The following is an 18187-nucleotide window of genomic DNA, read 5'->3' on the forward strand; positions in this document are numbered from 1 at the left end:
TAATCATTACCTGTTATCGGATGTAATATACTTGCAGAGTAAACTATTTTCCATCTATAGTTATTTGCTGAAGATAGTAGCTGCGCGTAGCTGCGACTATCAGTCGTACCGACTAATCTCTAAATATATCATGAATTGACAACGTAATACATTTTTCATAGATTTGTCTTAATACTATTTTACTGCTTATTAGCGTAACGTAATCTTCAGCACGCCAATGACAAACTAAACTATTTTCACATGGCATTCGCATGTTTCTTAAAGTCATTCTAATAGCTTTGTTGAGATGCGATTTCTCTTTTGTGACACACTTTTAAAAATGTTACGTGTCACGTATAGTCACGTGACTAATGATAGAGTACTAGGTAACTGTTAAATGTAGATTTGTATGTGTATAGATTCATCCGTGTGTAGCTAATACCCCAGAAACTCTATATTTTTATATATGTATGTCATCATGTTTTATCCATTTTTAAATATTGAAGAGTAGACGTAGATAATTTTCAATGTAACGAATCGACATGATTGATATACATATGTAATAAATAAATATTAATACTGATCTATACTGACATGGTAAATTATTGATACAATATTATTACAATAGATAACTCTTTCACACTTTGTTTGTTTTATATTAGTAGCGCGTTAATTTTTTATTTATTTATATAAATATGTATATTTTAATTTTTATTACCTATAATTATAAGAAATACTCTAAATAAATCCAGACCGTCGTTGCTATAGATTGCATGTCTCTCATTTTTGCTGATTGGGAAAACTGTATGTGTCTATAAAGTAGAATTTCATACATTTCCTAATTATCACGAAGATAGCATGTTACGTCACGTACTCAAATGTCACGCTACATTCTCAATTGCCGTTTCGCCACTGATACAGCTTAAAAGGTCTAGGTCTAAGCAGATCTCAATTAGTACTGTCCAAGACATCAGGCTGATCGTGAGACGTCCGAAATCCTTTCACATACGTGTAGCACGTATATCCGAGGTATATATGGAACTTTAAAGTATATATTTCATTCGCTATCATTAAAATGATCATACTTTAGTCTAACAATTGTGCAAGACAAGTTACTTGGCTTGCAAAGAATGAAGTATTGGGCACGCAATCATTTTTCGACTACGTTCAACTCCACATTGTAATACATTATTTGGAAGATTCCGCACATAAACAAGTTAATATAATATTGCATTTGATATTGTTTGAAAGTCAAAACGAAATATATTATCTATATCGTGTGGTATACAATTTAAACTCGTCGATATTCGCTGCCCGGTAACGTTCAGTCATGAGCCGCGATCACGCGCCTCGAAGAGCGTCGCGCGCGATTATTCGTTGAGGCACCGCGCCTCGCAACAGTAGCACGTGCTCGACGCGCGAGCATTAGCAACCCTATAATGAAAAACTAAAGCTTGAAAACAGAGTCACGCGTGATTAGCCGCGAATAAGCGCGTTCTCCGGTTTTCCACGGCGCGACCGCCGAACGGAGAGTTTCGGAGCAGGCAGAAGACTTTGAGCGATCTAAGATTGAAATTCGTTTGCGTGCGGTAACACTGAGTGTTCTGTGATTTTGTGAGCTGACGCCCGTATCATTCTCACGATCGTCCTCGGCCTCGCGATCAAGATCTCCGTCGGCCGCGAGCAAGATCTCCGATTTTTACATCCGATTCGTGGAACGGCCTTGTCAGAAAGGACGAGAATCTCCGCGTGTACGCGAATTGCTCCGGGCGTCGCCTTGCTCCACCTTGTGCACGAAATAAACGTTTTGTTAATAACGACACGAACTCTCAAGTTTTTCTCCCGCTCACGATCCTTCAGCGAATCTGAGGATTCGCGCAACCGACTGTCTTCGCGCTCATCTCTGAGCGTATCCCGGCATTTCAATCGGGACGCGATCTCGTCGAGATCGGCTCCCGAACAGATATAAAAATTTAACGTAACGGTCCCAATTTCCTCAATCATATGTCGTTATTTTATATACCTATAATAAGATATACATATGTATCATATGCTTTCACTTCCATAGGAGTTTAAATTCAAAGTGGCTGGATAAAACTATTGTAGTATCGATGGCTTCGATAAAACTAGTATCGTTCGAGGAGGAACTGAAGAAGAATCCTGAATTGAAAAAGGCAGATATTCAAATGTTGAGAGAGTGGTGCGAAAAACAGCCTCACTTGCCCAAGATATCAGACAGCGAATTAGCATTGTTCTTGCATAGCAATTATTATCGACTCGAACCGACGAAAACTACTATCGATACTTTTTACACAGTTAGGACTCACGTACCTGAGTTCTTCTCCAATCGAGATCCTAATAACAATAAGGAACTCAAAAAAGCAATTGAAACGGTGTAAGTATATTATTTATAATCTTTTTCTTTTTAATTATTCGTTACATTCATGTGTGTGTGTGTGTGTGTGTGTGTGTGTGTGTGTGTGTGTGTGTGTGTGTGTGTGTGTGTGTGTGTGTGTGTGTGTGTGTGTGTTTGGTATTCCTTATACACAAAAAATGGATGCAGCAATATTTCTCGCAGAGAAATTTCGCATACAAAGTAAAAGTGATCTTATTATCGACAGAACAGAACAAGTTTTGGAAGGAACTACTAAAGAAGGCTATAAAATCATTTATGGAAGACTCCTAGACAGCGATCCATCGCATTTTGTTTACAACGATGCGATAAAATTCCTAAATATGGTAATCGATCTATGGCTTTACACCGAGGGCACTTGCGAAGGCCACATAATATTATTTGACATGAAAAACGTTTCTTTCGGTCACGTCGGCCGTTTGAGTCCTATGGGCCTAAAGAAATTCCTCTACTATCTACAAGACGGATTGCCTGTCAGATTGAAGGGTCTCCATTTTATGAATTCTTCTCCGGTAATAGATGTCATTATGAATATGATGAGACCATTCATGAAAAAGCAGTTGATGGATATGGTAAGATTGAAATTATATACACACACACATTACCGATCAATTATCCACATCATTACATTAAAAGTGAAAAGATCAAATTTCCTATTTGATATAGCAAATTGTTTATATATTAAGGGGGTCATCCCGTGTGACGGCCGTTTTTTTAGCTTTTTTCGGGATTTTTTTTTGACGAACAATAAAAACATAGAACTTCAAACTTTTTACTATTTATTTATTAACATTTCAGCACTAACTCAAATTTTTTTTAGGCCAAAATTCTCACTCAATTATGAGTTATACCACTGTAAAGGCACTCATGTCGAAAAAAAGTTTGCAAGCGGCGTCCATGATTCAGGCTGATCGGCTTATCTGAAATCAAAAAATACAACAGTATTTTAATCTGTGAAGCTATGGCTATCGCCGGAACTAGGGTAATTGAAAAATGTCAAGCCGTTATTTTTTTTATGACAAAATAATCACAAAAAATCATGCCATTTGTAAATCAAATTTTTGAAAACGTGTAAAATATTCAATTTTCAATATTTTCAAATAATCCTAGTTCCGGCGATAGCCATAGCTTCACAGATTAAAATACTGTTTGATTTTTTGATTTCAGATAAGCCGATCAGCCTGAATCATGGACGCCGCTTGCAAACTTTTTTTCGACATGAGTGCCTTTACAGTGGTATAACTCATAATTGAGTGAGAATTTTGGCCTAAAAAAATTTGAGTTACTGCTGAAATGTTAATAAATAAATGGTAAAAAGTTTGAAGTTCTATGTTTTTATTGTTCGTCAAAAAAAAATCCCGAAAAAAGCTAAAAAAAAAACGGCCGTCACACGGGATGACCCCCTTAAACAACGCTGCATCTTCGAAAATATAATTTTAAATGCTAAGAGATAAGAGAAATATTGCATTTTACTTCTTTACTGCGTATATAATACGTATGTATAAATACGTATTTTAATTATATTTTTATTTTTGGAAAAAATTGCATGGAGCGGAATATAATTCGATGAAAAAAGTATAAAAGTTTTGAACTATATGTTTCTATAAATTCTAGTTTCATATGCATACCACGAGCGACACTCTGGAGAAATTCATACCCCTCGAAGTTCTTCCGAATGAATCAGGCGGTCAAGCCGGTTCTCTACAGGAGTTACATGATAAAGAAGTAAAAAAATTGGTAGATCACGTTGCTTGGTTCCAAGAAGAAGAAGGTCATCGCGTTAATGAGGCGCTACGACCGGGCAAGGCGAAGACAGCAACGGATTTGTTTGGAGTTGAAGGAAGCTTTAAAAAGCTCGAAATCGATTGATTGAATAACTAAATGTTTTGCAACACCAATGGTATAGCTATTTGGTTTTATTTTTAGAATGCGCGGCGATAACCACACAGTTTTGGAAAATAAAAAATTCTAATCTATTTCATGTTTATTTTAACATTAAATATTTAACCAATCTTTATGGAATTAAATATAGTATAGTAATAACAACTGTAACAACTAATAACAATTGTACTGATTGTTTATTAGATTAGATCAGGTTAAGCATATAATAGTTAGATATATCATAATTTCATGCACGAATCACAAATTTAATTATATTACTTCTTATTACTTCACGTTTACTTTGGTAATCAGGTTTCTTATTTGCGTTTCTTCATACATGTAATGTTTTTCTCCGGCAATCAAATTTAATTATTCAATCCCAACATTTAGTAACAAATAAAATTATATTATCATGTTAATTTCAACAAAGATTAATATTAAATTTAAACCGTTTAAATATATTTATATGTTAAGAAAGTTATTCTCTATATAAAATGCGAAGCAAACGTTGCAATCTTTACTGTATTGAACAAATTTATAAGAAACAAGAAATTCTTCATCGTTGTTGTAAATTTATTTTATTGTATAAGTGCGAAACATTAATACTTGCGCATATAATCAACTATTCTGGTTAAATCCAATAGTATAATTACTACAGTGATGTTAATTAATTTGATCTAAATAAATATTAATGTTAATATAAACAATAATTTTGTTATTTAAAAGAACCGTTTTGTTAATGTATCAAGTTGAGTTTATAATATAATTATACGAATCATATAGAAAACTGCTTCGGTGTGGAGAAACCTTTATAATACCCGCTTTTCGACAGTTTCTTATAATACTTTCACCATCGAGCTATCCTCGCAGTAAACGGCAAAACGCGCGTGTGACTATATCGATGAACGAAGCCAATCGACTTGTCAGTCTCGCGTAATGAAATACATAATCGTAAGTAGAGAACATAGATTTACGATTAATTAATATTATAATACAAATATTTCAGATAAATATCTGCATCGAATTCAATGCATAAATAATAGGTTCATATATACATATAAACACACAATATAAACAAAGTTTATAGGTGTGTATCTTATTATATATGTAGGTATATTGTAATAGAGTACAATGCTCTATAATATTTTTATAAATAGGAAATCTTTTAAAATAAAGAAGGAAAATATAAAAACATCGTAGGGCAGATTAAACAAATTAAAAAAATTTCTTCAGACAGTGTACAGTTTATATGGTGAAATATAACCGGTTGATTACGCAACTCGCTTACTTGGAATTGTATTGATGCGTGAAAGTTGCTGTATTCTTTAGCTGCGTTCTGATATTTGCTGCCAGTAATACTGAATAGTAATATAAAATTGAATAAATCTATTTGAGAAGAAATTAAGAAATTAATGTAGAATTTAGAATAAATAAATAAAAATATTTTAAATACTGACTTTCTAATTTTTAAAATAAAATCTTTATTCTGGATTTTGGATTAATTTCAAATTGAATGCATTTTAGAAAATTTACCACCATTTAAAATCCAATCAAACCATTTAACAAATTATTATTATAATTATTAAATGTTAAATTAATAAATAGATAGCCGCCGCCGCTTTGATTAGCGTTTGCTCGGCGGATGTATCGCATATTTCGGGATACTCGACAACGACACCACTACCACCTCCGAAACCGTATAGTTTCCAATATGAGGCAGGACGATATCCAGGACACATCGATCGTCTTCATCGAGAAACCGGTGATGGACATGGAATTATTCACGGTAATTCACGGCAACGGTCATTCATATACATATATATACCTACTATAGGTCCTGCAGATCGCGTACCAACATACTCGCTATATTTCATCAATCATCACAAATCCGTTTGCATTAAATCAAAATACAAAACAAAGGATAAAACTTGTCAAATTGAAATGAATTGAATCTCCGTCTCAGATTTTGCCTTTTTTTATGACAAAAAATAAATTGCATTATATCCAAAGACGTAATTCTAATTTGACTAGTTTAATGTTGACGAACATATGTAACAGAAATGTCAATTGTGTAATAATGTAGTAATTAAAAGAACGAATGCAATCTGCAGTCAGACATGTTAATGATCGCGGCGGTGTATTATATGTATATGTATTTCAGGAACATATTCGTACATCGATCCAAAATACAAAGTACGAACAGTGGAGTATACGGCCGATAAAAACGGATTTCATCCAGCTTTAATTAACTTTGAGGATGCTTTCGCTCAACCTGCCGATTCAGAAGCTGTAAGACTGGCCAAGGAGAAACATTTCCGTCTTTATCACAGGATTGCAGAGGCAAACGCTCATAACGTTCCAGCAAATTTGCCACGAGTAATTGTCTGTTATTAATATATCCGTTAATATATAGTAAAACTAAGGATCCGATTTCCAAGTCAAACTAATTTCAAAATCACAAATTCCCCATTAATCAAGTTACATTCTTTGTTAAAGAGGCGACGAGGCGGGAGAAGCAGTTTATTTGTCTAAAAAAATACCGCCGTTTCCGGGAATTCGGATATCTCGATAAAGAATAAAATTTTGATTGCGCTAGATTATCTCGTGCATAACTTGCGTGTTTTTTCATTGCTTTGCTTAATTGCTTTGCAGGATTCAGCGAGCGTGGCGAGAGCGAAGGACAGACACAATGAATTGTATCACAGAATCGCGGAACAACACGCGGCGATCGCCGAGCAAAGGGAAGCTGAACGATTGGCTTACGAGGCAACTTCCGTTGTAAATGACGTAGATGATGATCAGACGTGTTAATGACGTTTTACGTTACGCATATGTTGGCATTACAAATCAATGCGTCGTGCATACGCTAGCTCTAAGAAGAAGATACGCTTCTTAGCCTGAGATGCGCGTTTTAATGCTTAAAATTCTTCTCTCTCTCTCTCTCTCTCTCATCACGATTCTCTTATTAAATTAATTTAAATGATGGAAAAAAATGCCCGTTCGACTACAAACTACAAGTAAAACAATTGTTGATTATAATATAGTCAATCTCATTAACGAGATATTTTTAATCATATAGGAATAATATATAAGGCAAGTGCCAAGATGTCAATAATATAGGTATATGGTAATCGTATGTAGAGAAGCTATAAAAGTTAAATAAAGCTAATTAGAATTTGCATAAGATTAAGTGCTAATTGGAATTCACAATAATAAAAAGAAATTTAACCATAATCATGAAATCCAACACGGACAATAAATTTTTATGAACGTATATCTTTATCTGTTATTTTCATTTTTTAATTTATATAACAAAATTTGCATGTATTATTTTCTAATTTTTATAGCTGTTGACAAAAACACAATGTTATTACAGATATACCTTCAGATAATTATACTTTATTTGTGACAAATGGATCGAAATGATGATCAACGTCTATAAATATGTAGATCACAAGATATAATAAATTTTATAGCAATATAAGATCGTTGTATAACTCTTTATCGCGCATGTTCTCTGTTATCTCCCAACCAATAACAAAGAAAAATAATGCTTATGATTGTTACATATTGTTTCTTTCTTTTGATACTCTTTTGTTTTTTCGCGGGTGACGATTAGTTTACATAATTATACACATACATGTATATACATATATGTGCGCGAGCAGATATGGTCAACTTTGAAACTTGTTATTGTTTCCGGAAGTGCCGGAAGTGCTATCGCGCAAACAAAAATTTTTGATGAAAGATACAGCATAATCGTACTGTAATAGTATAAAAGGCATGCCACAGGGTGTACGGCATTAGTTGGAACAAATATTGTAGTGAAAGATGAAGTTGTTCGGCAAACTATTCTGTTTCTTTGCCATGTGCATCATGGTAAGAATTATCACAATTTCGAGATGTATAAATGACCAAAACTTGATATATTCCTATTATATAACAATAATTTTTCATTATTCAGTATCACAATAAAATGCAAAGCAATATTAATTTCTCGTTATTATTTATGTGCCCGCGTGTTTACATAAAAATAAAAATATATTATAAATATTAATATCGAGCAACTCTTAATTCTTACTTGCTTTTTTTAGGCGACGATGAGCATGAGCATCGGGAAATCGATTCTTGGGATTGACAAAGTAGCTTGTAACAGGATCAGGATGCGGCCGACGTCCACGACGACAACCACTGCCCCATAGGGGTAAACTGCACAGTAAGAAATAAAACGTAATTTTAACATTTTTTACATGTCCCAGAAAGTCCACTCTAAATTAAAAGTTAAAATGACTCATTCATCATGTGTTACATGTTGACAAGTTAGAAATGTTAATTAATTAACACTATACTTAACATTTATATTTGTTCTTTTGACTTTAATTTTCAAGTTATATTAGCACATGATTATAATTATTTTACAGATTTTACTTTTATTATGTGTAGATTTTACTTAAATTTACTTTTTTTTACTTATTTATGTCTTGATAGAAACATTTAATTTTAGTAAATTTAATGATTTTGTATGTTAAAGTTTACGATTATTTGAAATTTTACGTAAAACTTTTGTTTATGTGTATAACGTAGCATGGCAGTGTCCAATGTCGAGTGTCCACTCGGTCCACTCCAGTATTCTTTCATTATTATATCTTACAATCAGTGGATGCAACTACTTGTGCTAAGACATTCCTAGAAATCCCGCGATTCTCTCATATGTTTATTAGTCGATACAATTTTTTAAATTAAAATCTATTATTTGCTTAATATCGGACTTAATATTTAATAAATTTGTTAAATATCATGCACGATAAATTTTAATCTTTGTATACATGTAATAATTAAAGAGATAACATTTGTTTTAGGTAACACCGTAGTAAGATGACAACATTGGACCGTAATATAGATGGATCTAAAACATTACAGACAGCCTAGAAGGAATTTAAAATTTCAAAAAATGTTCGATATATATGAATAAATGAAATATAAATAAATCCACACTGTTCTCGAGACATGAAGTATAGAAACAAGTCTCTGAATTGTAATTTTTAAGATAAAAATGTGTGCACGGTATATAGTATCCACTGTTATAAACAAGGCATGTAAAAGATTGAATTGTTGCCGTTTTTCCATGACGTTGATTAATTCTCTCGCTTGGCAATTCTCTCAATTCGTACTGCGAGAGTATAAACTGTCAGCGCAAGAATCATGTTTTGACAACTCATAAATGACGGGTTATTATGATTGATTTTATTCAAGTTATCTTGACGCGTGATGTCAAATAAATGTAAAAATTAAATTTTATACATGTTATTAAAAATAAATAAATAGTCGAGAATAAATGGCACGCGCTTTGTAGTGTCTATAGTTAATGTTAAATTCTATCAGCTATGAGTTTGTAACGTATAACTGTAGAGTTATTAGTATCAGTTATCGAAAAAAAATTTCGTAGCAATAATTCCATTTTAAGGCGCCGCGATCGAATTGACAATGTTCTTTCTTTTTCTTGCTAATAAATCTGCAAGATAAGAGCACGAAATACGAAGCAATAGGTTTGCTTTAAGGAAAATTTTGTAAGCAAAACGAATAATATTTGGGGAACAAGCAACAGAGAATGTTTTATAATTTTTAAGTATATATCTTGGCGGCGACGATTCATCGTCTTTTATTTTTATGGTATGCGCGATCACCGCGCTGCTGCGAGCTGCGAGAACAATCGCGAAGAAATTTACAAATAAAAAAGATACAATTTAACGTAAATTTTCTGTAAAGTAGAGAAGAATAGAAGAATGCGGAGAAACACACGTGCAAATAAATTTGAAACATTTACAACGAATTATGTGCCTGTTTTTTTTTAACGAAAAACGGAATTGTATTCGTGGACGCACATTTGAGCTTGAGCTTGTTAGTACGCAGTACGCACTCTCAACGTTCATATGCATTTTGTCATTTTAAACTTTTAAAGCATAAGCTCGCTCCCTCGATCGTTCGCGATCGCGACAAGCAAAATGAGAACTTTGCGCCAAACGCGCGACCGTTTTCTTTAATTACTCAATTGATTATTAATTCTCGCGCTTAACGAGAATTTCAAGCTATTCATTGAAGCATCTCCATCTCCCCGCATTATTTACTTATTCGGAATAGGAATCGAAACGGAGCGCGCGGAGGCAGGAGACGCGCGGATTTCGAGGTTATCGTTTCACTGGGACGCGGGACAATGATTCTATTAAGATTCAGATGTATCGCGCTTTGATATTTATTTCTCGTGTACAATTCACTCACCGATCGCGGCACACTGCAGACTGCAGGAGACCCGCCAAATCACAGCCAGGAGGGTGATATGATGTGCGGCGCGGGCGTCCGTCGCGTCGTCGGCGTCCAGCCGGTCCAGCACGGCATTTGGCATTTATTTCGCCCAGCGACCAGCGACGCCGACGGCATCCCACTCGTTGCAGTCGACACAAGGAGGAACGGAATATTCGACGTACGTTCACTTTGCAACACTTCGTAATCCGATTTCTTTTCATTCACGAGAAAGGAATTACAGAATTACGCGAACGACAACATCTCGCACCGACCGCGACCCGCGACCCGCGACCATTGAACGTGTCGTGTCACGACTCACGTATTACTCCGATTACTCGCGCGCGCCGCCGCCGCGGCGCCGCCGCGCAGTCAGGTGAGCCGGGGCCGCCGGAGGAGACGTCGAACGCGATTGGCTCGCGAGTCGAGCCCCCAGATCCGGCCAATCACGTGTTCGGCTGCTCTGAGCCGGCGCGGCGTACCTGTGGCCATACTAGGCGCGACCATTGAACGGTTCAACTTGAAAGCAGCGTACGATTAAAGTTACCGCGCGACCGATTGTTTTTGCCGGTGAGCGGCCTTGCTACTTGTTTCCGTCAGCGCTCGGAGTACCATTACCCGCGGAAGTCACAGCCATCATTCTCCCGATGGATTTTGCACATCAGGTAGGAAGCGTTTGTGCTCGCGCAGTGCGCAGTGCTGTGTATTCGAAACGCGCTCGTTTCTGCGAGTGGCACTCCTGACTCCTGCGGAAATAATCGACTACGCGAGTATTCGCCGTACGAGTTCAACTACGATTTGTGAGTGTTCAAGTGTTTCGTCGGAATGAACGTGTCACACGAATCGCTCGCTCGCTCGAGACGGAGACGTCGCGCGTCGGCGTCGAGGCGAAGGTATGTAATTGTCAAATTTGTGAACGATTTGCTTTCGTTGTAATATTCGCGGGCGATAATCGTGGCGCTCGTCCGGCTCGTCCGGCTCGTCCGGCTCGTCCCGTCGCGGTCGGCCGTCACGTTCGGACTCTCGAATGTAGCATTTATTTATCTCGTGTCGTGCTTCGTGCTTTGAACGCTGCGTCGGTTTTGTCGCGTGATTTATCACCGATTCTCTTCGAAGGGAAAAAAAGGGCCGAGTGATATTGTCGTATCGAGTGATTCGAGTAACGCCGTGATGCCCGTGACCCGTGATACATCGCCCGTTCGTGAATGCGTCATAATTTCGTGTATCTCGCGTCGCGTAATTTATAGCGGCCGCGGCAGTCACGATTCCTCGGCGTGCATATTAATAATGCACTAATGCAGTTTTACTTTCGCGAGATTTACGAGTTCGATACCGTACTGTGCGTGCAATATTTAATTTTAATAGCGTATCTTTGATTAACCAAGTGCGAGTCTTTATTAACCGTCCGCTCGATTCGTGCAGTATCGCGCCAAGTTGCCGACATGCCGACATCTTGGAACATTTCGTCGCTATTAACGTAACGCGGTGATGAACGCGGAATGAATCGGAGAAATCAGCGTCGCGACTCTTCCAAATTTGCACAAAAAATCTATGTTAGAAAATATTACGATATTTCGGGAAGTGATATCGGGACTGGCACGCGGCCTCAGTTTTCTTTTTCCATGCAGGAGTTATACGAGTGCAACGATTAAATTCGAGAAAAGGAAGAAACTTGAGGGACATCGGACATTACATCCCAATATTACTTATTGTTAGCTGCTGCGTATCGTACCTGTAAATTACAAATTATTTTATAATAATTTTTTAATAATAATAAATTTTTTTATTTTAATTTTTTTTATTAACTTATTTAATGAAAGGGAAGACAATTATTAATTATGTTTCAATTTTATATTCCAATACTTCGCTAGCCTATCTATCCATATTTATATATCGATAACTTGATTTTATATATCACCTGTTTTTATATTACACATTGCAGTAAAGTATTTCCTTCCCATGGGTACGACCTTGGCGAGGTGGAAAGGCCCAGTACCCAGTACGAGGATTTTACCCAAGCAAAACTCTTGTTCTGCTTGGATAAAAATCCAAAGACGGGGAAGCTAACGTACCCTCGTCCGCCGATTTAATTGATTAAACGAACCGCAGCCGGTTCGTCGCGTTTGCTTCGGGAGTGCCGTTCAAGTAATCGGACTAAAGAACTTTTTCAAAGTCCGTTATTTGAAGAATATTACGGCATACGGGAGTGCCGTACAGTATCGCGCGAAAGACTTACTGATTATAATTAGTCCACGCGCGATTGTAGTTTATTATCCGCGAGTGTTTTTCGCGAGTGTCCTGTGCGATGAGAGGAGGAGGAGGAGGAGGCCTGACGTCCTGAGAGGAGGAGGAGGTCTGAGAAAGACATCGGGCACCGGCGGAGCAACCTTGGGGTGAGTATCATCTCTTATCTGCGTAAAATTAATAATTCTTTTTTATTTATTCGAATTCTTTTTTTTTTCTCGATAAATTAGAAATAATTAGAGAAAGAGAAATTATCTAAAATTTTATTTTTGTAAAGATCTTTTTCGATAAATATAGATAATTGTATTGCTAAATATTTTATTGAAAGACGAATTAGAGGCGCGTAAGAATTAACTTTTGAAATGTTGATCATTTTGAGCGCTTCTTTAATTTGAATTTTATGTTTGTATGTTACAGTATCACCGTAGCTACACGTGGCTGAATAACTCCGCCCGTTGCGCATCGGATCGGTGAGTCGATGAGAAATTTTTTTTATTGAACTAAAGAATCTACGAATAATCAAATATTGAGCAAATATATCTCGGTATGTACATGCCGAATTACAATTTAAAAAAAATAAAGACCAAAAAAATACAATAAATAATATGAATTATATTTTTACACACCGTTCGGCATAATAAATAATGAAATAGCATAAAATTGTATGGGCTTTTATTAAATAATCCTGGCAGTCACATAAGTGTAGTATGAATCGTGTGCAAGTTCATTCATGCGCATATGTTTTTCTTGTATACAAAATGTACTTATGCTATTTTATCGTAATTATCCATAATCTTACGTTATATATCTACATATAAAACTAAACGAAAGAATATTGAAATTGATAAATTATAACTGTACACAATTATTGTCTATTATAGATATATATTGCATATTATTGCTCTTTTCATAAATCAATCAAGCTATCTTTTATATAATGCATATGTCTAAATAACACAAACATAAACTATAAAAAGATTTGGACAAGTGTAAGGAAAGAACTTGTAAAGAGTCACATCAGTTCCACATGAAGCATTTGGAAAAACTATCTTCGTAAACAAGGTATTCATATTGTAATACCATATAATTTATAATTTTTTCATTCGTATATAAATATATCCACGTACATAAGTTTTGCAATCCAATCTTTTTATTTCTTCGGTAAATTATGTTTTTATACTGATAATAAATCAACTTGGAATAATTATTACACATGGATATATATGCTTATCACAGTTTCCATCTTAAAAGGTTACAAAAGATGTTGAGAAATTATGAAAATCTCTTCGTTTAGCATTCGCATTTTAGTTTTACGTGTATAGTATCGACAATTGCATAAGAAAGAAGTTCTTCCTTATTAAAGATCATGAATTCTAACAACAAACATGTTCTAGTTTTGTATCATTACAATTCTTTCTTTTGCAAAGACCGCGCAATCTCGCCTTGCGAAAAACTCTATAAAACACATTGTATAATATAATTGCAATATAATTGCACGGCCGACATACACTATACCCAATTTAACAATACAAATTAATGTGAAAGATTTGTTCTGTCGCGCAACATGTACATCTATACTTCATAGAAGTATAGTTAATATCGTGATATTACAAGTGACAAGTTTTTGATAATATATGGTCGTCCAACTCATTTCTTCAATAGATGTAACATATCTTTATTTTGTTGCTGCAACGTTATATCTGCTTTCTCAGTTTTATCAGTGATATTGTCGATCAGATCGTTCTGCGAATCTATTTCTTCGGATAAACCGATCGCTAGATGTTTCAGTCTTGCCAATGATCCACTCATCTCACTTAGATTTTGTTCAAGAACTCTGGTTACCTTGTCGCTCGCAGGTTTAACATCTTCCAGGCCATGGTCGTCGTAACTTGCTCTTATCATTGTCGACGAATACGACGTGCTCATGTCGTTTTGTACTTGTTCTAATGTATTGGACAATGCGGGAGATGTCACAGATCCAGAACTGGAAGACTCTGACAATTTTGTAGATGGTATCGGAGCATCCAATGATTTACCACTGAGATAATTCTTCAGACTTCCAAATACACTCTTTATGCCTTGTATATGTTTCTGACTGAATCTTAACGTACTGTTAATATCATCTAATCTTTTCTCTGTCCTCTGCAGCTGCTCCTTTTGCCTGATTAATTCCTGAAAATAGAAATTTAGATATGAAAATCTGTCGTGCGTCAATAACAAATTAACGACACAAGCGCGTCATAGGGAAGCTTGTGTTGCAAAATTCTTTTATTTATCAAATAAAATAATGTGCGTGTTAAACAGGCATAATTTTCTATCAGGCTGCCACGCTATCTGCACTTCTGCATACCGTAGTGACTCTAGTGACGATAACAAACTGGAGGTGTGTCGGTGTATATCGTTACACGTACCTCGGCTGTAGCTACGCCAATTTGCTCGGAGTCTCTGAGAAGCGAAACCGACCTTTCTGAGGATTGTACCGTGCGTTCCTCAATTTCCTTCTTACGTTGCAGCAACTGTTGGCGTTTTTGCATAATGTCATTATCGAGGTTCTGATAACGCCCCCCGCCGGGTGCAGTCCTAGCTGGCGCGTTCCTCAGAAATGTCTCATCGTCCACGTCGTCCTCTAAAGAGAAGAACGGATTTCTCGGATCGCTTAGATAATTATGACCCGCCATTTACTCGATGATTTTTCACGAAATACTCGTTGACTGAACTGTCTGAATCTCGATCGAACTTTGTTCACATTAAACTGGACAGTGGACTGACAATGAGTGGACGGATGACCGAGATGACCGAGGTGACGTCCAAGCGATCAATGGCTGCTACACGCTACACTGCGCTACACACCGCACAAGCAGACTTAGCAGACAAGTACAAGTTGCGTCCTGGCGTCACTGGCGAACGGCGAACTCACTCAGCCACTCAGTGTCTCAGCGGACTGGCCGCGTGTCAACGCCGTCAACCGCGTCAACGTCAACTCGTCGGAGTCGTCGTCGTCGTCGATACTGTCGGACTGTCGGCAGTTGGCACGCGGCAAGAGTCAGCAAGAGTGACAAGAGACAACTGACTCAACTGAGTCACTGGGCAGATGAGTGGGCACTGAGACTGAGGCCTGAGCCTGAGGCAAGACCGCAAGACGTGCCGCGGCCGCGTCGCCGTGATCAGCGATTGTGCCGATCGTCAACGATCAGCCGCAATAGGCCGATCATCTACCTTACTATTTACTATACTATTGTTAGTATTGTTAAACTAGCTGCCAGCTGCCATTTCTTAACAGATCAACCAGATATACTCCTTATCACTCCTTATCGTTATCGACTTATCGCGTTCTGCGTGTAGGAACGGAGATTTTTGCAACTATAAAATTTTTTTAAAAAAGATTCAATTTGTCGAAAATTATCGAAATATTCGAGAGATCGTGCCAATTAAAATTCCAAGGGAACTGTGATTCGAAATTACATTACGACTTTACGACCGACGACGACGTCGATAATTACCGACATTTTACTAATTGTCGGTACCTTGGAAACTGCAAAAGTTTCAAGCATCTATTATCGACAAGTCGATAACGAGAAGGGAGATGATGGAAGAACAATAATCAAGAGATGACTGATTCGTACGGTACGTAGTGATATACGAGTAGTCTGGAGTAGTCATATATGCGCGAGTGCCGATTATGCGTGAGATTCAGTCGTTCGGTGAGGTTAGGCGACCATGTGCCTGATGTGCTATGCTGTTAGCTGTTCCCACAATCCACAATCCTACTGACTGTTCCATGCGAGTTTAAGGGTTGCGTGACGCCGGTGTCTCGCGAGTCTCGTCTCTTCATAAAATGACGCAAATTACGCAGGAAGATAACGAATTAAAGAGATTGCTCAATAATCCAGCCAAAAATGCGAGCGAAGATGGATCCATGGCTCCGCCGTTATCGGTAGGTTATTAAATATGTTGGACTTGAGATGCATCGTGCACTTTCTAAATCTAAATTTAGAAAATAATGTCAATTTCATGTGTAGACGAACGTGCCGAGGCCAAGCACGGCGCAAAATCATCCAATCAATCCGCAATCGACGATGACCCCGATAACGCCAGCTAATACCACGAAAGAAGTCCTGGAGCCTTGTTTACAGTAAATTTCCAATCATTTGTTTACATTACATAAACATATCTACTTATTCTCTCGCTATTGTTACATTCGTTTATGTGATGTTCTTCGTTCCGCATTATTTTTGCAGAAATGTAGTCTCTACAGTTAACTTGCAAACTGAACTGAAGCTCATGTACATTAATGTAAGAACTAGAAATTCCGAATATAACCCAGCAAGGTTCACTGGATTGATAATGAGAATACAGAATCCTAGAGCGACAGCGCTCATTTTCCGATCTGGCAAATTAGTATGTACTGGCGCGAGAAGCGAGGAAGATTCACTTTTGGCGGCGAAGAAGTTTGCCAGGATAATCCAGAAACTTGGATTCCCCGTAAGCAACGTCTCTCACATAGAGATAATCTCGAGTTATTAAATAACATACAGTGCTTATATATATTTTTTTTAGGTAATGTTCTCCTGTTTTAAAATACAGAACATAGTTGCGACGTGTGATTTGAAATTTCCAATTAAATTAGACAAACTAAATCAAGCGCACTGTCAGTTTTCTAGTTACGAGCCAGAATTATATCCTGGCTTGACGTACAGATTGGTAAATCCTAGAGTGGTATTGTTAATATTTGTGAATGGTAAAATTGTGTTAACAGGTATGTTTCAATACTATAATATTTTTGCAGATATTACAACAAGCAAATATTTTATAGCTAAATAATTATTGGATGTATTTATTTGATAATTTTTAGGAGCAAAAAATAGGACTGAACTACAAGATGCATTAAATAATATATATCCGATATTAAAGAGTTTCAGAAAGCAGTAATATTATTTGTTCACAAAATAAATGTCACAGATAAAATGATAAAACGATGGCGTGCATGTAAAAATTGTATAATAGAAAGATGTGTTTTTCTATCGCGATGCATAATGATTATCTTAGAATTCTGCATAAAATAAGAGAAGTTTGATCTTGTACTTTTATATATCTATATAATATCTGTATATATACGTTTTATATGTTGATATTATGATTTTACATTAATATTATGTCTTTCATCACACACGCATACATGTATTAAAAAAAGAAATTAAAAACAAACTAATTTACAAGACAATGTGTACCTTATTATGATTTTTAATAATTAGTATCTACAATTAAATGGTTATGATTAAAAAGCATGTATACTTTTATTTATTGTTTAAGTACATATATTTCAGAGGTTTTGCATACTGAAAAAATAAATATTTTCTGATATACTATATATTA

The 18187-nt window shown here is 36.3% G+C and overlaps 4 protein-coding genes and 1 long non-coding RNA gene across 6 annotated transcripts; 4 read left to right on the plus strand and 1 right to left on the minus strand.

The window, feature by feature from the left end:
- The first annotated feature begins 788 nt into the window (after positions 1 to 788).
- LOC139774120 (alpha-tocopherol transfer protein-like) lies at positions 789 to 4368 on the plus strand. 2 transcript variants are annotated; one of them, XM_071709118.1, is made up of 4 exons: positions 789 to 1008; positions 2048 to 2374; positions 2601 to 2964; positions 4007 to 4368. In XM_071709118.1, the coding sequence occupies exons 2-4, from the start codon at positions 2091 to 2093 to the stop codon at positions 4259 to 4261; spliced, it is 903 nt and encodes a 300-aa protein (XP_071565219.1). In that variant the 5' UTR covers positions 789 to 1008; positions 2048 to 2090; the 3' UTR covers positions 4262 to 4368. The 2 variants fall into 2 exon arrangements, with proteins under 2 accessions (XP_071565219.1, XP_071565218.1); XM_071709117.1 differs by lacking the exon at positions 789 to 1008 and adding an exon at positions 1355 to 1957.
- Positions 4369 to 5077: 709 nt separating this feature from the next.
- On the plus strand, positions 5078 to 7757 carry LOC139774121 (uncharacterized). Its single transcript, XM_071709119.1, has 4 exons — positions 5078 to 5224; positions 5879 to 6059; positions 6435 to 6649; positions 6926 to 7757. Exons 1-4 carry the CDS (start codon positions 5210 to 5212, stop codon positions 7082 to 7084), a joined length of 570 nt encoding a protein of 189 aa, XP_071565220.1. The 5' UTR covers positions 5078 to 5209; the 3' UTR covers positions 7085 to 7757.
- Positions 7758 to 8060: 303 nt separating this feature from the next.
- LOC139774122 (uncharacterized) lies at positions 8061 to 9382 on the plus strand. Its single transcript, XR_011718520.1, has 3 exons — positions 8061 to 8152; positions 8368 to 8489; positions 9133 to 9382. It is a non-coding gene; the product is annotated as an uncharacterized lncRNA (long non-coding RNA).
- Positions 9383 to 13469: 4087 nt separating this feature from the next.
- LOC139774123 (synaptosomal-associated protein 29-like) lies at positions 13470 to 16095 on the minus strand. Its single transcript, XM_071709120.1, has 3 exons — positions 15732 to 16095; positions 15226 to 15656; positions 13470 to 14986 (listed from the first exon to the last, which is right to left on the minus strand). The coding sequence occupies exons 2-3, from the start codon at positions 15490 to 15492 to the stop codon at positions 14462 to 14464; spliced, it is 792 nt and encodes a 263-aa protein (XP_071565221.1). The 5' UTR covers positions 15493 to 15656; positions 15732 to 16095; the 3' UTR covers positions 13470 to 14461.
- Positions 16096 to 16226: 131 nt separating this feature from the next.
- On the plus strand, positions 16227 to 18035 carry LOC139774126 (uncharacterized). Its single transcript, XM_071709123.1, has 5 exons — positions 16227 to 16748; positions 16834 to 16946; positions 17053 to 17296; positions 17372 to 17570; positions 17667 to 18035. Exons 1-5 carry the CDS (start codon positions 16650 to 16652, stop codon positions 17741 to 17743), a joined length of 732 nt encoding a protein of 243 aa, XP_071565224.1. The 5' UTR covers positions 16227 to 16649; the 3' UTR covers positions 17744 to 18035.
- Positions 18036 to 18187: the final 152 nt, after the last annotated feature.

The sequence above is a fragment of the Temnothorax nylanderi genome, unplaced genomic scaffold (assembly GCF_030848795.1).
Source record: "Temnothorax nylanderi isolate EJ_2023f unplaced genomic scaffold, tnyl_v1.0 TNYL_tig0074_pilon, whole genome shotgun sequence".
NCBI lineage: Eukaryota > Metazoa > Arthropoda > Insecta > Hymenoptera > Formicidae > Temnothorax > Temnothorax nylanderi.

Bases quoted from the DNA above. Each gene is read 5' to 3' on its own strand.
- LOC139774120 (XM_071709118.1), top strand. From the start codon at position 2,091: ATGGCTTCGATAAAACTAGTATCGTTCGAGGAGGAACTGAAGAAGAAT. The intron at 2,375-2,600 runs GTAAGTATATTA...TATTATCGACAG, and splicing joins AAAAAAGCAATTGAAACGGT to AACAGAACAAGTTTTGGAAG. The intron at 2,965-4,006 runs GTAAGATTGAAA...TATAAATTCTAG, and splicing joins AAAAGCAGTTGATGGATATG to TTTCATATGCATACCACGAG.
- LOC139774121 (XM_071709119.1), top strand. The intron at 6,060-6,434 runs GTAATTCACGGC...TATGTATTTCAG, and splicing joins TGGACATGGAATTATTCACG to GAACATATTCGTACATCGAT. The intron at 6,650-6,925 runs GTAATTGTCTGT...ATTGCTTTGCAG, and splicing joins TTCCAGCAAATTTGCCACGA to GATTCAGCGAGCGTGGCGAG.
- LOC139774123 (XM_071709120.1), bottom strand. From the start codon at position 15,492: ATGGCGGGTCATAATTATCTAAGCGATCCGAGAAATCCGTTCTTCTCT. The intron at 14,987-15,225 runs GTACGTGTAACG...TTCTATTTTCAG, and splicing joins TTGGCGTAGCTACAGCCGAG to GAATTAATCAGGCAAAAGGA.
- LOC139774126 (XM_071709123.1), top strand. From the start codon at position 16,650: ATGACGCAAATTACGCAGGAAGATAACGAATTAAAGAGATTGCTCAAT. The intron at 16,947-17,052 runs GTAAATTTCCAA...TTATTTTTGCAG, and splicing joins GTCCTGGAGCCTTGTTTACA to AAATGTAGTCTCTACAGTTA. The intron at 17,571-17,666 runs GTATGTTTCAAT...GATAATTTTTAG, and splicing joins TGGTAAAATTGTGTTAACAG to GAGCAAAAAATAGGACTGAA.